Source organism: Thunnus albacares, chromosome 12, assembly GCF_914725855.1.
Source record: "Thunnus albacares chromosome 12, fThuAlb1.1, whole genome shotgun sequence".
NCBI lineage: Eukaryota > Metazoa > Chordata > Actinopteri > Scombriformes > Scombridae > Thunnus > Thunnus albacares.
The window spans coordinates 33,176,696-33,197,765 of NC_058117.1; the positions used below are offsets into that span (position 1 = coordinate 33,176,696).

A 21,070-nucleotide genomic window follows, 5' to 3' on the forward strand; every position below is an offset into this window, starting at 1 on the left:
GGCTGAGTCAAATATGTGAAGATTCAAACCACTGAAGTTTAACAGTGTGTGACTCCCTCTAGTGGATGTTGTGGAGTATTCTGTTGTCTTTGCTCCAAAGGTTTTTGTACAGAGTTTTGGTGTTTCCTTTCACTGCCACAAGGAAACCTTACAAACACACAGCAGTGAAAACAACATCAATAAATCCAAAAAAGCAGCATCATACAAAATAGGGTTAAAATAGTAAATAGAAGTATAAAATCATCATCAATGCAAACTTGATTTGAATGAAGCAATCAGAGGGAATAAGCCACTTTGAAAAGGTGCGTTTTAAGATGGGATTTGAAGGTTGGGAGAGAATCAGTGTTGCGTATGTCTGGGAGACAGAGGTCCAGAGGTGAGGGGCAGCACAGCTGAGGGTTCTGGACCCCATGGTTGTCAAGCAGGCAGGAGGTGTAGTGAGGAGAATGGCAGAGGATGATCTGAGAGTACAGGAGGGTGTGAAGGTGTGAAGGAGGTCAGAGAGATTCAGAGGTGCTTACTTATGAAGGGCCTTGAAGGTGAGAAGAAGAATCTTAAGGTCAATACGGTGTTTAACAGGAAGCCAGTATAGTTGCTGGAGAACAGAGGTGAAATGTTCTTTGGAAGAGGTTCTGGTAATGATACAGGTGACAGAATCTTGAACCAGTTGAAGTTTATGGAGGAACTTGTGAGGAAGACCAGAAAGGATAGAGTTGAAGTTATCAATACAGGATGTAATCAGAGCATCAGTGAGAATGGCGGTACTGTTGGATGTAAGAGACAGACAGAGATGAGAGATATTGTGTAAGTGGAAGTCAGCAGACAGGGTGATATTATTGATGTGTGGCTCAAAGGATAATGTGCTGTCAAGGATGACACCCAGACTCTTAACCTGGGGGGAAGGGGTGACTGTGGAATAATCAATAGTCAGTGAAAAACTGGTGAGTTTGGATAAAGTAGATTTTGTACCCACGAGGAGAACCTCTGTTTTATCACTGTTAAATTTGAGGAAATTATGTGAAAGCCAGGATTTGATTTCCAGCAGGCAAGTGGAAGAGGAAGAGGATGTAAGAGTGGAAGTAGGTTTGGTAGACAGGTAGAGCTGGGTGTCATCCGCATAGCAGCGGAACTGTATTCCAAATTTTCTGAGAATATGGCCAAGTGGTAAGAGATAAATGATAAAACGAAGGAGGCCCAAGACAGAGCCCTGAGGAACACCGCTAATAACAGGGAAGGACTGGGATTTTAGATTTTTAAGTTGGACAAAATGAGGGCAACCAGAAAGATATGAATGAAACCAGGAAAGTGGGATACCAGTGATTCCAGTGGAAGCTAATCTGTCAAGGAGGATGGTATGTGACATGGTGTCAAAGGCTGCACTCAAATCCAGGAGGACAAATATGGTTGAGAGGCCAGAGACTGCTGCTATCAACAGGTCATTGGTGATTCTGACCAAGTCTGTCTCTGTACTGTGGGAGGGACGGAAACCAGACTGAAAATGTTCATACAGGTTATTGTCTGACAAGTGAGCCTGAATCTGAGCTGCAACTGTTCTTTTGAGTATTTCAGAGAGAAATGGTAAATTTGATATTGAAATTATTCAAATTGTGTTGACAGATGAAGGAACAAGACCAGAAATAAGGGAGGAATGTACGATGTCGGTTATTAGAGAGGACAGGTGGGGTAGACAGGCTCTTACCAAGTGAGTAGGAGGAAGATCTAGTTGGCAGGCAGAAGATTTGGATTTTCGAATGAGGCCAGATATTTCAGCAACAGTTGGTAGTTTAAAACTAGAGAGTGTAGAAGAGGGGGAGCACAGACTGGTGGATAAAGTGAACTGCATGTTATATTTCTTGAATAGGTCAGTTTCAGGTGGATATTTTTAATTTTGACACTAAAGAAGGTTTTTGTACCTCAGTGACAGTTTGCTCCTCCCTTAATCTCCTCCTCCCTGCTCTCACAGCTCTGACTAATAATGTGTTCAATGTGCTTTTCATATCACATCATATTGATTAGCTCATAGCTAATATGATACTGAAATATAATATTGAACATTTTAAAGATTGACTTTAATGTGAAATTATGATTTTACAGCAGAACCTAAACAGCTCATGATAAAAACTGACAGTATGAAACAAACATTCTCATATTTTCATTACATTCAGTTTTTAACCCGACGAGTAACTTCAGGTTTTTGTTCAACACACAGTTTTATGTCACTTTATGTTTGATGGTGTCTTGTGTTTGAAGCATCATCCAGCTGGTTTGTCATTGATGTGGATTTGCTGCTCATGTGAATCCTCCCACAGTGTTTCATTAGCAGCTGTAACCACAGTGACTCTGATAAAACAGGAATTAGCAGAATCCATCTGATATGAAGCTGTGGTTTGAATACCACTTCCCTCCTCTTTGAAGAGTAGTCAGATATCTGTGTTCAGGTTTTTGTACAGCCTCTTCTACACTTTCTATCACTGTGTGTCTAGAGCACAGTAGTAGAGAGCTGTATCTGCCAGGGTTAGACTCTGTATGGTCAGCTCAGTTGATGTAGCTGATGTTTTGGATTTATATCGTTTATCAGGAATATGATCAAGACCACTCGCTGATTTTGCACCTTTCCAGAGTATAAACTGAGGTGCCTGAAGGTCAGAATGATGTTTGTACCAGTGAAGTGCAGGAATAGTCTCGCTTGTCTGATAGGTACATGTGAGTGTGACAGATCCTCCTTCTCTTCCACTGACTTCATCTTTTACAGGAGAGATTGTGTCTCCAGCTATTAGTCCTGGAAAAAGTAGAGAAAATGAAGCCATTACACTAACATTGTTCATGAGGCTGAGAGGAGAAGACAGTGGAAAATGTCAACTGTACAGTGTTACTCTGTGGACACAAACTGATCAACTGTTCATTTGACTGATTTCTATAGAAATCATCTTCCAAGGTGTTACCTAGTGAAGGAAACATGTTGTATTAAAGTTCTGTTCCAGAGTCAAATATCCATCATTTGGAAAATATCACACAATGACAAAAACATACGTACCTACAAGAGCTGAAAACAGTGAAATGACAGCCAGTGTTTCCATGGTTACACAAGTGAAATGCTGTAAGTGAATGTTGAGTTTGAATAAGTGTTGAGTGGTTTTGTTAGTTGTGTTTGGTCTGATGTTCACAGCTGGAATCAAACAGCTCTCTGCCATGCAGCCACCTCTGCAGTCAGTAGGAGGAGACTCATATGTCAAATGACGTTCATTTGTAAAACTCTTCATCACAACTGTGTCTCATGAGGGAAAAGAATCTAGACTGTTTGATAAGAAACCACTGAAGTTTAACAGTGTGTGACTCCCTCTAGTGGATGTTGTGGAGTATTCTGTTGTCTTTGCTCCAAAGGTTTTTGTACAGAGTTTTGGTGTTTCCTGTCACTGTGGGCTGCAGAGCACAGTAGTACACAGCAGAGTCAGACACTGCAGCAGAGGAGATCTGCAGATGAAATGTCTTTTTTTTTCCATCATGTTTCAAAGACAACCCTTCTTTCTCTGAATTTTCCATGATGAGCAGCTGTGGAGACGAACTGGACTTCTGTTGATACCAGTAGAGGTTTTGTACAAAACCAGAATAGTTGCAGGAGAGAGTCACATCGTCTCCTTCCAAAGCCAGCATTACATCTTTAAATGGTTTCAGTAAATCCTCAGAGGATCCTGAAAACAACAAATATATATTTCACCATGAAATTTGTATTTTTAAAATGATGAAATGTCTTTAAAATAAGTTTAGTTGTAAAAAAAAAAAAAAAAAAGAAAAAGTTAATAATTGTTTATTGAATGATGTCTATCATCTCTTGTTACATGTTGATTGGTGTCCTGAGTACTTACCAGTATGAAAAGTGAGCATCATCATCCAAATGAAATGAAGTAACATTATTTGACTTGTAGTGAATGAACAATAGAAAGAACACAGTATCTCTTCAGTTCCAAATGAAGCCTTTCATATTCAGTTGTGTAGCTCCTCCTCTTGCTGTGGTCTGTTTACATTCAGGCTGATGGAAGCTTTAGAAATGACAGTGATGCTGCAGTCATCATCATCCAAGAAGGTCAGACTGAAGGAGGAATCTGCAGAAAATTCACCACAATCAATCTGTAGAGAAACAACTTTCTGACAAGTCAAAAAGTCCAAACTGCAAACTGTACAGAAAGTAACTGTGTTCAATCTTAAGGATTAATTTATTTAATTAATTAATTTATTTATTTTATTACTTTATTTGACAGGGACAGTGCATATTAATAACATTTCTGAAAATATGCCAGAGTTAGCCAGAAAGGCTAATTTTCATCTGTTGTCCCTGGGCAGGCAAAAGTTAGAAGCAGAAATATTCTGAATAAAAGCATCGAAAATACAATCAACAATAAAAGCAGTGAGAATATGCCGATACAAACAAGCCTGCACTGCATAGAGACAAGAAAGACAGCTCTTAAAACACACAAAATCAACAATAGCATGACAACAATCAACAAATCAACAAATAGGTTGACAGCACAATGTCAGGACTGGTAAAATGTGGATGTTACATACAAAGCCGATGATAAACAAGAGCAGCTCTTACACTAAGCATAATAATGACAAGTAAGACTGTTCTAGTGTTCACAAGTTTTATTTCTAATGAACCAGGCTCTTAATGTTGTGGTCAATGAATGATAGTTGACACAGTTTCTTATGTGTTGTGGTAAATTGTTCCAATTTTGCGATGCTCTGACAGAAAAAGCAGATTGGCCAAAACTACTTTGTCTTCTTGGAATAAGACAATCTCCTCTAGTTGTTGCTCTGGTAGTTCAGCTTGTTTTTAATGTGATGTATGTACAGAGTGGTGGAGGAGCCATATTGTGTATTGAAAACAAGACACATTCTACTGTATTTAACCAGCTTAATAAGTTGTGCTTTTTCAAAATATTGCAATGATGGTATCCTTGTGGCTTCATGTCTATAGTTTCTATTGTTTGTTTGTACAGATTCTATTGGCTTCTGCTTGGTTTTATTGACATGTCCCCAACTTGTCAGACAGTACGTGATGTGTGGGAAAATCATTGTGTTCATGAACATTTCAGCTGCATTAATGGTCATGCAGCTCCTTGTAAATATGAAATTGGCTAGATTGAATCTAACATTCCTTGCAACATGTGATGTGAAAGACAGATTAGAGTCAACAGTGATATCAAGGTATTTAAACTCAGACTCAGTCTGTAGTTTTTTTTCCAGAGACTATGATATCTGGATCCGGTGTTGAGGTTGATCTTTTTGTGAAGAACATGCTGACTGTTTTTGTAGTGTTGGGCTGAAGGCAGGATTGAACTAGCCACGTGGTAACTTGTACATGTTTGTGATGCAAACTGAGGTGAGTCTCTTCGTTTTCAGGTGCTGCTGCTCTAAATGTGGCTGTTAACTGACAGCTTAGCTCCTCCCTGAATGTCTCCGTCTCTTTGTAGTTCTGTATTTATAGTTCTCTCTATTAGACAAACACTGACACACTACATCAGTATCTGCAGTAATACTCAAGTGATTCATCAGATCAAGTATCTGCCATGATGAGACCAATCTACATGTAATACAGTCTCTTCTTCCATGTCATTATAATACTTCAGTGTTTTCACTACCAGTTATATTCATCCAGTCACATCAGCAATCCATGACCTCATGAGACCTCATGTTGAAGTTGTTCCAATGAGTTTCAAGCAGTGGGGTGCACAGATTTGAATGTGGGAAAAAGAGAGCACTGCTATGGGATCAGTACTCTGCATCAGCAGATACTCTGAGCTGAGAGACAGGAATCCTTATCAAGAGAGAAAGAGTCGGACCCATTCATCCCTTCTGTTACACTTCTTTGATTCAACTGTGGAAATGACACTGATGCTGCAGTCACCATCATAATCCAGGTTTCACACATGTTGGATACAGATGAGTCTTTTGTAGGGCTGAGTCAAATATGTGAAGATTCAAACCACTGAAGTTTAACAGTGTGTGACTCCCTCTAGTGGATGTTGTGGAGTATTCTGTTGTCTTTGCTCCAAAGGTTTTTGTACAGAGTTTTGGTGTTTCCTGTCACTGTGGGCTGCAGAGCACAGTAGTACACAGCAGAGTCAGACACTGCAGCAGAGGAGATCTGCAGTTTGACTCCACGCTTGTCTTCAAACAGATCAGTAAAGAATCTTGTTTCTGACTTGAGAGAATCTGCTGGTCTTGGTTTGTTCAGTCCTGAGATGTACATGAGGAACTCTGGTGGTTTTCCTGGATATTGTCGATACCAGTAGAAATGATCATTGTCAGCAGCTTGTTTGGAGTATTTGTAGGACAGAGTAACAGTGCTGCCTTCTAAACTGTTCTCTTCACTGTTGACTGGAGTGAGTTCTTGACAGCTGACACCTGAAGGAAGAGATAACTCTGTTATAACATGTTGTCAAAGACTCATAACATGAATACAAACAACTTCATGCTCAGTTTTCAATCAAACATCAATAGAAGTAAATATGAAGTGTGTCACCTACCTGTTAGTGTGATCAGAAACAAAGTTGAAAACAGACTTAATTGCATTGACACCATCTTGAAGATAAGAAAAAACTGTCTGTGTTGTTTAGTATGAAACACCACAGTGAAAGTTTGTGTCTTTCTGTACTTCAGTGACAGTTTTGCTCCTCCCTTAATCTCCTCCTCCCTGCTCTCACAGCTCAGAGAGTGGCTGCACCAGAGATGGGCTCCTGAATACATCTCAAACTTGGACCTACAAAGTGGGACATTTTGCAAAATAACCTTCAAATACTCTTCAGAGGATACTCTGCAGAAGAGGTAACAAAATTAATTAACAGTAGAGGAAATATCATCTTTAGATATATTTTTAAATCAAAACAGCTAGCTAGCTGTCAACTGCTACCTGCTACTGTTACCTACATTCCAAAGGAGAAACTGCACTGAGGAAGCTAACAGAAGAGTTATTTTGTGAAGAAGAGAAAGAGACAAGAAGAGAAATTAAGGGGTCCTTGTTGGTGGTATTCTCTCTCTCCATGAACTGGTGTGATGGTGGCACAACCAACGTTTGCAGCGGCCTCTCGTAGTTCCGACTTGCAGTATCATTGTCCATGTCTACGTCTACATCTGTGTCATCCTGTGGGGTGTAAGGGAAATATGTGTATAATATGTCTATATCAGTTTTTTTGGACATTTGTAACAAAGACTTTTGCTTCGAGAAATACTGGCTGGGAGCTAAATCAGCTGATGGCGCTTAGTCTGCTGCACCCAGTGGACCCAAAGCAAGTGCAGATGAGTGCAAGCTAGGCTAACTGCTAACCTATACATACCGGTCATGCAACAACAATCACATTGCCAAATGTTCTCTGGACAGCATAATGGATTATATAACTCCCCCATCAGTGCTGGTCAGTCGTTGACATGCAAGAGCTGTCTACATCCAATTGAGACATGTACTTTTCTCTCTAAATTCACTTTAATGCACTGTGCTGCTAACTGCTTGTTCGTTTTTTGTTTTTTTTTTCTCTTGGGATTTATGTGTTTTTATCATTTTTTTAAATATAACTTTTGCATACACAGTATATCTTTATCCTCTCTGTTGTTGTTGCACTGCTGTGAGCTGGGAGGAACAGCATTTTGTTTTTTGTGTATGCAAATACACAAGAAAATGTCAATAAACTAAATCTTGAATCTTGAAGTAAAGATTTAGTTATGTAGTTAAATAGTGCCTCAAAACCTCTGTTGTATCATCACTGAATAAGAAAGTTAAAGAAGTTTTTAAACATCCAGCTTCTCATAGAGTCCAGACAATCCTTTAAATCAGACAGTTTTCTGAAATTGCCACATCTGAGGGAAATGTACAGCTGTTAGTCGTCTGCATAAAAGTGAAAAGATATGTTAAAACAGTAGTATATGAATAGAAAATAAGATAGGACCAATAACAGACCCTTGAGGCACTCCCTAACTCAAGACAGCAGCATCAGACATATCATTAGCAACCATCACAAATAATTGTTTATTTGATAAATATGATATAAACCAGCTTAAATCAGAAACAGATGGGCCAACCCACCGTTGTAGCCTGTCACTGAGGACTCCATGATCCACTGTATCGAAAGCTGAGCTAAGATCCAACAACTCAAAATATTTTTTGAAATAAAAAGTCATTTTGAGCTAGACCTGAAATGATTGCATACAGTTGGATCCAGATCAGGTTTGTTAAGCAGACACTGCACACTAGTTAACTTTAAACAGTTAAGAAGCATTAATCATGGCCAATAACCAAAGACCTACAGTGGCTACAACCTGTTTGAGAAATGTACTGTAACTTGTACTGAAATTCTTCAAGAAATTCATAATGTAGTACCATGTTAATAGATAGTGATATGTAGCACAAGAAGCTAGCGAAGCTCTGTTAACAGAATAGCGTTCCCACACATGCTCAGTAGTCAGTAACCATATCTCATTCACACTCGTAGTTCAAACAGTGGAGGCAGCAGACACCCTTGTTGAATGTCTAATGGAAACAGCTCATGATAAAAACTGACAGTATGAAACAAACATTCTCATATTTTCATTACATTCACTTTTTAACCCGACGAGTAACTTCAGGTTTTTGTTCAACACACAGTTTTATGTCACTTTATGTTTGATGGTGTCTTGTGTTTGAAGCATCATCCAGCTGGTTTGTCATTGATGTGGATTTGCTGCTCATGTGAATCCTCCCACAGTGTTTCATTAGCAGCTGTAACCACAGTGACTCTGATAAAACAGGAATTAGCAGAATCCATCTGATATGAAGCTGTGGTTTGAATACCACTTCCCTCCTCTTTGAAGAGTAGTCAGATATCTGTGTTCAGGTTTTTGTACAGCCTCTTCTACACTTTCTATCACTGTGTGCCTCAAAGCACAGTAGTAGAGAGCTGTGTCTGCCAGGGTTAGACTCTGTATGGTCAGCTCAGTTGATGTAGCTGATGTTTGGGATTTATATCGATCATCAGTGATATGTTTTCGATGACTCTCTGATCCAGCTCCCTTCCGGAGTATAAACTGAGGTGCCTGAAGGTCAGAAAGATGTCTGTACCAGTAAAGCCAAAGATTGCTATAGCTTGTCTGATAGGTACATGTGAGTGTGACAGATCCTCCTTCTCTTCCACTGACTTCATCTTGTTCAGGAGAGATTGTGTCTCCAGCTATTAGTCCTGGAAAAAGTAGAGAAAATGAAGCCATTTGACTAACATTGTTCATGAGGCTGAGAGGAGAAGACAGTGGAAAATGTCAACTGTACAGTGTTACTCTGTGGACACAAACTGATCAACTGTTCATTTGACTGATTTCTATAGAAATCATCTTCCAAGGTGTTACCTAGTGAAGGAAACATGTTGTATTAAAGTTCTGTTCCAGAGTCAAATATCCATCATTTGGAAAATATCACACAATGACAAAAACATACGTACCTACAAGAGCTGAAAACAGTAAAATGACAGCCAGTGTTTCCATGGTTACACAAGTGAAATGCTGTAAGTGAATGTTGAGTTTGAATAAGTGTTGAGTGGTTTTGTGAGTTGTGTTTGGTCTGATGTTCACAGCTGGAATCAAACAGCTCTCTGCCATGCAGCCACCTCTGCAGTCAGTAGGAGGAGACTCATATGTCAAATGATATTCATTTGTAAAACTCTTCATCACAACTGTGTCTCATGAGGGAAAAGAATCTAGACTGTTTGATAAGAAACCACTGAAGTTTAACAGTGTGTGACTCCCTCTAGTGGATGTTGTGGAGTATTCTGTTGTCTTTGCTCCAAAGGTTTTTGTACAGAGTTTTGGTGTTTCCTGTCACTGTGGGCTGCAGAGCACAGTAGTACACAGCAGAGTCAGACACTGCAGCAGAGGAGATCTGCAGATGAAATGTCTTTGTTTCTCTGTCATGTTTCAAAGACAACCCTTCTTTCACTAAATGTTCCATGATGAGCAGCTGTGGAGACGAACTGGACTTCTGTTGGTACCAGTAGAGCATGTCAACATCACCAGAATATTTGCAGGAGAGAGTCACATTGTCTCCTTCCAAAGTCAGCATTACATCTTTAAATGGTTTCAGTAAATCCTCAGAGGATCCTGAAAACAACAAATATATATTTCACCATGAAATTTGTATTTTTAAAATGATAAAATATATTTAAACTGAGTAAAAAAAGAATAAATAAATTCTTAAAAAAATGAACAGTAGTTTATTGAATGATGTCTATCATCTCTTGTTACATGCTGATTGGTGTCCTGAGTACTTACCAGTATGAAAAGTGAGCATCATCATCCAAATGAAATGAAGTAACATTATTTGACTTGTAGTGAATGAACAATAGAAAGAACACAGTATCTCTTCAGTTCCAAATGAAGCCTTTCATATTCAGTTGTGTAGCTCCTCCTCTTGCTGTGGTCTGTTTACATTCAGGCTGATGGAAGCTTTAGAAATGACAGTGATGCTGCAGTCATCATCATCCAAGAAGGTCAGACTGAAGGAGGAATCTGCAGAAAATTCACCACAATCAATCTGTAGAGAAACAACTTTCTGACAAGTCAAAAAGTCCAAACTGCAAACTGTACAGAAAGTAACTGTGTTGTGTGAAACATGTTCAATCTTAAGGACCCCCCCACATGGGTCATATGGTAGGAAGAAACTTATTGATCTGGAAACCCATGTGAACAGATTGATAAACCACTTGTTCAGATTACCAAAGTGTAAGAGATGAAATATTTAGAGGAACAAACACCTGCATGTGATGCACGACTCTGCCTGACCACATTTATTTTTTATTTTATTTTATTACTTTATTTGACGGGGACAGTGCATATTAATAACATTTCTGAAAATATGCCAGAGTTAGCCAGAAAGGCTAATTTTCATCTGTTGTCCCTGGGCAGGCAAAAGTTAGAAGCAGAAATATTCTGAATAAAAGCATCAAAAATACAATCAACAATAAAAGCAGTGAGAATATGCCGATACAAACAAGCCTGCACTGCATGGAGACAAGAAAGACAGCTCTTAAAATACACAAAATCAACAATAGCATGACAACAATCAACAAATCAACAAATAGGTTGACAGCACAATGTCAGGACTGGTAAAATGTGGATGTTACATACAAAGCCGATGATAAACAAGAGCAGCTCTTACACTAAGCATAATAATGACAAGTAAGACTGTTCTAGTGTTCACAAGTTTGATTTCTAATGAACCAGGCTCTTAATGTTGTGGTCAATGAATGATAGTTGACACAGTTTCTTATGTGCTGTGGTAAATTGTTCCAATCTTGCGATGCTCTGACAGAAAAAGCAGATTGGCCAAAACTACTTTGTCTTCTTGGAATAAGACAATCTCCTCTAGTTGTTGCTCTGGTAGTTCAGCTTGTTTTTAATGTGATGTATGTACAGAGTGGTGGAGGAGCCATATTGTGTATTACCTTGAAAACAAGACACAGTCTACTGTATTTAACCAGCTTAATAAGTTGTGCTTTTTCAAAATATTGCAATGATGGTATCCTTGTGGCTTCATGTCTATAGTTTTTATTGTTTGTTTGTACAGATTCTATTGGCTTCTGCTTGGTTTTATTGACATGTCCCCAACTTGTCAGACAGTACGTGATGTGTGGGAAAATCATTGTGTTCATGAACATTTCAACTGCATTAATGGTCATGCAGCTCCTTGTAAATATGAAATTGGCTAGATTGAATCTAACATTCCTTGCAACATGTAATGTGAAAGACAGATTAGAGTCAACAGTGATTTCAAGGTATTTAAACTCAGACTCAGTCTGTAGTTTTTTTCCAGAGACTATGATATCTGGATCCGGTGTTGAGGTTGATCTTTTTGTGAAGAACATGCTGACTGTTTTTGTAGTGTTGGGCTGAAGGCAGGATTGAACTAGCCATGTGGTAACTTGGACATGTTTGTGATGCAAACTGAGGTGAGTCTCTTTGTTTTCAGGTGCTGCTGCTCTAAATGTGGCTGTTAACTGACAGCTTAGCTCCTCCCTGAATGTCTCCGTCTCTTTGTAGTTCTGTATTTATAGTTCTCTCTGTTAGACAAACACTGACACACTACATCAGTATCTGCAGTAATACTCAGGTGATTCATCAGATCAAGTATCTGCCATGATGAGACCAATCTACATGTAATACAGTCTCTTCTTCCATGTCATTATAATACTTCAGTATTTTCACTACCAGTTATATTCATTCAGTCACGTCAGCAATCCATGACCTCATGTGACCTCATGTTGAAGTTGTTCCAATGAGTTTCAAGCAGTGGGGTGCACAGATTTGAATGTGGGAAAAAGAGAGCACTGCTATGGGATCAGTACTCTGCATCAGCAGATACTCTGAGCTGAGAGACAGGAATCCTTATCAAGAGAGAAAGAGTCGGACCCATTCATCCCTTCTGTTACACTTCTGTGATTCAACTGTGGAAATGACACTGATGCTGCAGTCACCATCATAATCCAGGTTTCACACATGTTGGATACAGATGAGTCTTTTGTACGGCTGAGTCAAATGTGTGAAGATTCAAACCACTGAAGTTTAACAGTGTGTGACTCCCTCTAGTGGATGTTGTGGAGTATTCTGTTGTCTTTGCTCCAAAGGTTTTTGTACAGAGTTTTGGTGTTTCCTGTCACTGTGGGCCTCACAGCACAGTAGTACACAGCAGAGTCAGACACTGCAGCAGAGGAGATCTGCAGATCAACTTGATTTTTCTTCTTATTCAGTTCAACAGTCAGTCGAGGGTGTGGAGGTGTTGCATTCACAACAGTAGATGTTGATTCAATGATCAGGAGAAGGAACTGAGGAGCTGATCCAGGATCTTGTCGATACCACTGGAGATTATAAGCATTAACTGAATAGTTACAGGACAGAGTAACACTACGGCCCTCTGATGAAAACACTTGAGCACTGCTGGCAGTAATATCATCTTCCAAGGTGTTACCTAGTGAAGGAAACATGTTGTATTAAAGTTCTGTTCCAGAGTCAAATATCCATCATTTGGAAAATATCACACAATGACAAAAACATACGTACCTACAAGAGCTGAAAACAGTAAAATGACAGCCAGTGTTTCCATGGTTACACAAGTGAAATGTGCTGTAAGTGAATGTTGAGTGTGAATAAGTGTTGAGTGGTTTTGTGAGTTGTGTTTGGTCTGATGTTCACAGCTGGAATCAAACAGCTCTCTGCCATGCAGCCACCTCTGCAGTCAGTAGGAGGAGACTCATATGTCAAATGACATTCATTTGTAAAACTCTTCATCACAACTGTGTCTCATGAGGGAAAAGAATCTAGACTGTTTGATAAGAAACCACTGAAGTTTAACAGTGTGTGACTCCCTCTAGTGGATGTTGTGGAGTATTCTGTTGTCTTTGCTCCAAAGGTTTTTGTACAGATTTTTGGTGTTTCCTGTCACTGTGGGCTGCAGAGCACAGTAGTACACAGCAGAGTCAGACACTGCAGCAGAGGAGATCTGCAGATCAACACGTTTCTCTTTCTCTGTTTTGCTAATGTGAGCTGAGAAATCAGAAACAGTTGGATGAATCGATCCGTCCTCTGTGATGTAGAGCAGGAACTCTGGTCTGGATCTCTGGTATTGTCGGTACCACTGGATATTGTAGATCAAACCCTCATATTTACAGGTCAGGTTGATGTTTCCTCCCTCTGCAACACGTTCTTCAGTATTTTCTGGCTTTATGCTGTTCATGGAACCCATGGCTGCAAAATGAGTCATTCATGTCAGTTAGTCTGCAAGAGATTTTCAAAGAGACTCAACAGAGGTTCTTGACTTTTACTGTCATCTTTGATCATTTTAAAATGCATTAAAAACCCAACATGTTCTTTCTGTTTGTGAATTTACTTCACAAACATGACAAAATCATCCAGCTATGAAAAACAGATATCTGGTTAATACATCAGGTAAAATGAGACTTTCATCTCTGTTGTAACACTCACCTATAAAGTGAGATAAAAGTATAAAGAGGTAAAGCAACATGTCTTTGGAGTTGTTGAAACCAAACAGACAGCAGATGATCAATGTTCTTCCACTGCAGTAGAATGAAGAAACTAAACAGCCTCTCTGCTGCACAGCCCTTCTCCTCAGCATCAAGCTGATTGGGATTTTACTTCCTCAAACATTTCTGCTCTGGAGACAGAAATAATCTCATTGGTTGAGTTAAATCTCAGTGGGCGGGGCCAGGAAATCACCTCTGTAGATTGTTGAACCATCAATGACATCATAAACTTCCTCACAGTTTAACACGGCTTTCAGTTCTGTTAAGTTTGAATTGAACACTGAGATCCATCAGCCTCCTGACAAACTCATCATATTTACTTGGAGCTCCTGACAGTTATCTCAGGCCAAACACTCGCTCCAACTATTTAAAATGTTAGAAAATGTCTTTCTGTGTGCATGAAAAAGAACAGCTTGCCTGAACTAAAACTTGTTACTGATTATGTTCGTTATATTTCTGTGTCATGGAAGCAGCAGGAGACGTTCTGTTGTTCAGGAGGACTGTGTGGAAAAAGCAGTGCTGGACCAGCACAAAGGGGAGATTCTGTTAAAACAGTTTCCCACCGTGAAACTAGAGGCCTCAGTGTTGAACGATACAGCAAACACTCCCTCAGTGTTTGGAATAGATCTGCAGCCATCAATCAACCAGTCAATCAACAGGAAATTAATTAGCACGTATTTTGATAATCAAATAATAATTTCAGCCATTTTTTCAACAGAAGTACCAAATATTTGATGGTTGCAGCTTCTTAAATGTGAGGATCTGAAGCTTTTCTGTGTCATACATGATCATACACTGAATTTCTTTGGTTGTCAGACTGCTAATCAGACCAAACAGAACATGCAAAGACGTCAACATAGGCTTAAAGATGTAGGGTAAAGTCCCTGCATGTTTTGAAGGCAGACAGCACAATCCTCAAGCAACAGACCAACTCTGTCTTCAACCCCCCAGGAATGTTGGCCAATAATATATAAGTGAGAGCCCCAAACTCCTCACTGACCAGATCATCTGAACCACCTCCTGCAAACAGAAAGGATCAGATAATGAACCCCCATCTCCTGCATGGTCACCAAACCAGACCACTGACCCAAACCATCTTTGATCCTTCAAGCTACAAGAGCCAGCAAGATGGAGAGACCATTTCACACCCCAATGTGAACTGATGGTACCATCTGGATAAAAGACCCCCACCATTGGAATCTAGAATCATGAGTTGAGGGTCAAGCCGAGGAGAGCATGAGAGCATAAACCAGGAGCTCTCTTCCAATGGGAACCCTTCAAGTTCGGACCGGCCGATTTACTCATCATTACAAGATCCAGACTCCAGCTCCTTACCCCAGCACATCAGACTCGATTCTCCGTAAGAAGCCACCCCAGAGAGCAAGCAAGTATTCATACAAAACCTTCACCAACTTGCTTAAACCCTGGTGCTTTCATGATTTCTCATTTCAATTGACAATTCAGAACTCAGTTGTGGTACCATTGATTTGACTCACTGCTTCTCAGGTAACAGTCATCTCATCTGTTTATCAGGTCTCTCATACCAACTACACAATAGATAACTCTGCATCATGCATTTCAATCATTCACTAGCCATAGCCTTGTGTACCAGTTTCTCTTTCCCTCTTGTGTCTTGTCTGTAAAATGTTGTAGTGTTTAGTACTATTATTAGTAATAAATGTGAATGTAACTAAAGTGAACTTGTTTCTGTTGTCTTGTGCTTGCATGTTAGTCACTTAACCTTAAAAGACAATCATAATTCTAATTGACCTTTCTTGTGCGGCCAACAAGGAGGACTATTTCCCTGTTATTATACCTACTCTAATATGAGTGTAGCCCGTCTACCCTCTATATTATGTAGATGGGGCCCTGAGTTCTTTATCCTAATTTCCTTTGTTATATTATCTCTGATTAATTTAATGTTTTTTGCTTGGGTCACTTTGGAAATCCTATACCTCTTGAATTTACCTTATTGTAACAAGCAATTGAGTGTACTAACCCTTTAACACAGTACAGTACCACACTCTAATATAAGTTGGTATAGAGTATGAAGGCTATATAGCTTTTAACCTCTGAAATAGTAAACACACTCAGAAACCATTTAAAATTAGAAGTAATAATTTCCTCCTTTAATTTCAAAGCTAAATTAAATGAAAATAATATTAAATTAAATACCAGGAGTGTTCACTGCTTTTGTTTCACAAATTTCACATGTTGAACCAGTTCAAGTGTTGGTGCCTACCTCAACTGGTACCTTCAAAAAGATGGAGAATGACCCAAACTCCTGATTTATCAGGCTACAAATCATCGGTCTGGAGTTTCAGACCATTTTAGTAGAAGTGGATATGAGACTGACTACACTTTGACCATCAGTAGAGTTCAGACTGAAGATACAGGAGTTTAATACTGTCAGGAGTTTATTACAGGAAATTCAGGATTTTACTACATTCAGCAGTGTGACAGTTTTCTGTTCACACAGTGATACAATATCATACAAAAACCTCCCTTAGCTGGAGAGGAACTGATCTGACTCAAGCTGCACAGAGATTTAATCACTAGAGGTTTGATTAAATTACAGTTTATGGTAGAACACCAACACTAAACACTCATTAAACTTTCAGCATGATGATATTGTTCATGTTTTACATCAATGTACATTTAAAGTCACTCTCTGTGGAATTTTTATAATGCAAGTTATCAAAACATTACAGTGTTAGTAACCGAACACAATCAATAAATTAATACATTTGGGAGTAAAACTTAAAAGAAGTAAAAGCTTCTCTTTTCATCTTTGTTCTACTTTTAAAAAAGTCAGAAGCTTTATTATGTCAAACTGATTCATGCTCTCTTAAACTGCATAGTAATATTTGTAACTTTTAACATTTTTAGTGTGTTTGTAGTTCATATTGTGATTCATTGTGGAGAATAATAATCGCAACACGTAATCTCAACAAACTAATACAGTAGAATCCAGTGGCGGGCAAGGCCTGGAGCATTATTTCTTTGTAAAATCATCACCTGAAATCCTTGTGACCTTAACCTTTAACCAAATTCTGTGTGCGTGGATGAAATATATCTGTTTTCAGTAGTTATAGTAACATACAGTATAACAGCAGTTATATTTTTAATAATATGGACACAACTGATTTGATGTATAGATCTGCATAGTTTTAACATATAAAGCACATCAATATTACTGCAAGAAATAAAAAAGATAATGTGAAGACTGCTGACAGAGAGAGAGACTGTGCTATCTTCTTCTCTCAGTCTGTCGCTGAAGTGGAACTTACTTATGACTTGGTTTAAATCTCAGATCAGAGACATTTTATATCACATGATGCTGATGATACCCTGATTTCTCTATCTAATGTTGAAAATGAAAAAAAACATGTCCCTCTTCAAGAAGATCCATGTTTTTAACCAGATATTTAGTGGTGACAGATACCCTAGATTGGTGGATTACCTTTGCATCAATAGAGATGATACTGCTACATGAAGAATATATTCCATGGTACACAATGGAATTAAAAGGTGATCTGGAAAAAGGACTGACTTGTTTCTATCGTAGATGTGTATATTAACTGAGTTAATGCTCCTAATGGATTCTATATATGGAATAGAAAAAAGGTCAAATGACATGTCACTCTTATTGTAAAATACACCTTGACAGTTGCATTTTTGATGAAACTTTATTGTTTTAAAATTTTGAAACATTCAACATTACAGCAAACCAGAACACTTAAATGTTGAAACATGCAACGAGAGAAAGAAACAGACAAAGTGCAGACTGAAAGCAGTAGCAGAGTAAAACCAGTAGCAGAGTCCCAATGAGTCAGGTCAGGACTGGGAACACTGGTCTCTCCTCAATGTCTCTGAGACTGGAGTCTGGGAGCCCTGGGTGGCCTCACAGGTCACAGAGCCCACCTTCCTCCACTGGTCTGCAGGGAGCCTCAGGGTGCTGCTCCAGCTGTAGCGGCCGTCCTTCTGCAGCACCCCGGGGCTCCTGCTCTCCTCCCCGCTGCTGCTGCTGCTGCTGCCGTCCACCTTCCAGGCCAGACTCCAGTCTGAGGGGAAGCCCTTGTTGGCCAGACATATGAGCGTGGCCTTCCCCTGCTGCAGCTCCTCGCTGGAGGGGGGCAGCACCGTCAGGGTGGGACGGACATCACCTAGGAGACACCAATCAGATTAGAGGACAGCTGTGAATCCAACACCAGACACTTGGACACCTTTACTGTGAGAGGGTGGAGCCATATGAGGACTCTTTCTGTGCTGATATGCATGAGAGGTTTCTCAGAGGGAAGTGAAACAGTGTGTCAGTGAGTGACTGGTGGAGCAGAAAAAACATCTGACAGAAACTCCTTTAAGTCGTTTATATGACTGTTTAATGTATTTTATTTTACACTATACACTATATATAAATAAGGACATAAAGTTTGATTATATAATTCAGACATCTATGATTTAGTTTGAATTTATAACAACATATTTACTTTCAAAACTATCAAAAGATCAACAGTTAATCAGATTCATCAGTCAAAACTAACAGACCACCGTAATATACGGAAAATGTTGAGACATTCAAAAAATGAAAAACCCTCAAAAATCTGTCAAAATGATTTCAGACTGAGGTTAAAAGACAACTGGAGACATTTTAAATGATAAGAGATTCACAGCATTTCACATTGTTTATCTTCTTTGAATTTAAATTATTAAATTAAAACAGAGAATTAAAGGCTGAAATTAAAATCATTTTTAAAGTAGGATTGTTGTTTTTTACTCTGTCCTGCAGTTCAAGCTGTTCACATTTAACAAATTAACTTGAACATTTCAAAAAAAAGTTCAGTAAAGCTGCTTTGAGTTCAACTTTAAGGAAACACAAGAGGAACAAACAATAAAACTGAGACTTTAAAGTGTTTTAGATCAGCACAGTGGAAACTTATATCTACTACAAATGTTCAGACGTAGAAATTATAACTTAACTGATGATACAGTATTTAATATTTTAGCAGAAACTTACTTCCAATATCCAGTCTGGTTCCTCCACCAAAAGTCAACCACAGTGATACAAACTCATTGAGCCGCCGTACAAAAACCTCTCAGTGTAGAGAGACACGGCTCTCTGACTTTGACACAAACAAACTCACCAAAATGAAGTAAAATTACTGAAATAACTCAAAAACTTACAACAACACAGAGCCGCCAATTTATGAATGTGATTTTATTTCATATAAATTAATTTAAATTAATGTTAAATTTGTGTTGTAATACATTTAAGTGTAACAAAATATTTTCTGAAAGAAAACAGTCGTCAATACACATGAAGCCCAAACCACATAAAAATAATCATTGACACATCCTAATCAATACTGTGATAAGTTGATTGATCCATTGATGAAACAGCATCATCAGAGTAATCCAAGTCCCTGTTGGAGTCAGTCAGAGCATTTCCATAGAGAGCCACTTTGCATCAGCGGCACCATGCTCCAGTGCTCTGGGAGAGTTTATAGTCCTGAGAGTTGAACACTGGATGACTGACAGCTGTCCTTCATCACAACAGAAGCCACAGAAATCCTCCTCATCAACAACATGACTTTGATCTCCGTCCTCATCTGGACTCTCCTCTGCTGCTGCTTCACAGGTAAAGTCCAGAGAATCAAACTCCTCTCCTCTATGAACATCTGTCCCTCTGAAATGAAGCCCACAAAACCATCAAAACCATGACGCTGCTTTATGTTTTTGTCTCTGTATCCTCAGAGTCCAGAGGCCAGATCACAGTGACTCAGCCTGCAGCAGTGACATCTGCTCTGGGAGGCTCCGCAACCATCAGCTGTAAGACCAGTCAGGATGTTTTTAGTTTGAGCACCTACCACGCTTTAGCCTGGTACCAACAGAGAGATGGAGAAACTCCTAAACTGCTCATTTATCTTGGTAATGAGCGAGAATCAGGGATTCCAGATCGTTTTACAGGCAGTGGATCAAACTCTGACTTCACTCTGACCATCAGTGGAGTTCAGGCTGAAGATGCAGCAGTTTATTACTGTCAGAGTCTCCACAATATCACCAGTCAGGGTGTGTTCACACAGTGAAAAAGCGTCGTACAAAAACCTCCCTCAGTCAGACTGAACAGAAACTGACTGATACAGTTCACTGAACACACACACACACACACACACACACACACACACACACACGCACTTTATTAAGTGTGTCAAAACTAAAACTATATTCAAACAATGAAATAAAGGACTCACACAAACAGTTTTATTTATAAGGAGATTCCTCTGAAATCAGTGAAGTTTACCATCACAGCTTCTTAGCATCAACTCAACAATGATCCCATGTTTGTCATTAATTATGAGCTCAGTGTTTCCTCTTTGAAAAGAGAGAATATACCAGTCTGCTACTGTTGGTGAGCCATGGCTCAGTATGGCTGATGACCTTTAACCAAAACCATCAAAACAGGTGATATACTGTGGTTATTACATATGTAACAACAGCTCACATGTTGTAACAAGATCATTAAGGAACAGAAACATGTCAGGTATTTGGGCGGGAAAAAATCAAGGTGGTTAAGCTGTTATCTTCATATCAAATATTTTATTTGTGCAGGTTTTGAGACACACAGCTCTGAGATTTGTCAGCCCAACAAAGGAAGCGGGAGTCATTTTCACAGACCTATCTGCATGGAAAGATATCACATGAAAGAGCCGACCAGCAGTGTGTTTGAGAAGGAAAAAAACTCAACTAAACATTGACATACATTAGTATTAAACTGTATCATCCTTATGATGGTATGGTATATATGGCTGTGAAGTCAGAAGGAGGATGGAGTGGATGGCAGGCGTACAACATGCAGGACTCTGGCAGCAGAGACCCGGGTTTGCATCCTGAGTCCCGTGTGTAGTTGGGTTTAGGCAACAAGTCAGGGTGGGGGCGACTCCACCCACTGCAGGGAGAGAGACTGATCACATTTCTGCTCTTCAGTGTTTCACTTCCCTCTTTGAGCTCAGTAACCATGGCAA

General features: G+C 39.3%; 1 long non-coding RNA gene and 1 gene segment (V, D, J or C); one reads left to right on the top strand and one right to left on the bottom strand.

Annotated features, from left to right (window-relative positions):
* Positions 1–17,718: 17,718 nt before the first annotated feature.
* LOC122994096 lies at positions 17,719–19,437 on the bottom strand. The segment is given in 3 exon segments: positions 17,719–18,214; positions 19,066–19,143; positions 19,416–19,437. Coding segments are annotated over 3 exon segments (429 nt in total).
* A 204-nt stretch (positions 19,438–19,641) lies between these two features.
* Positions 19,642–19,864, top strand: LOC122993864. The gene is made up of 2 exons (XR_006406444.1): positions 19,642–19,686; positions 19,803–19,864. It is a non-coding gene; the product is annotated as an uncharacterized LOC122993864 (long non-coding RNA).
* The last annotated feature ends 1,206 nt before the right edge of the window (positions 19,865–21,070 follow it).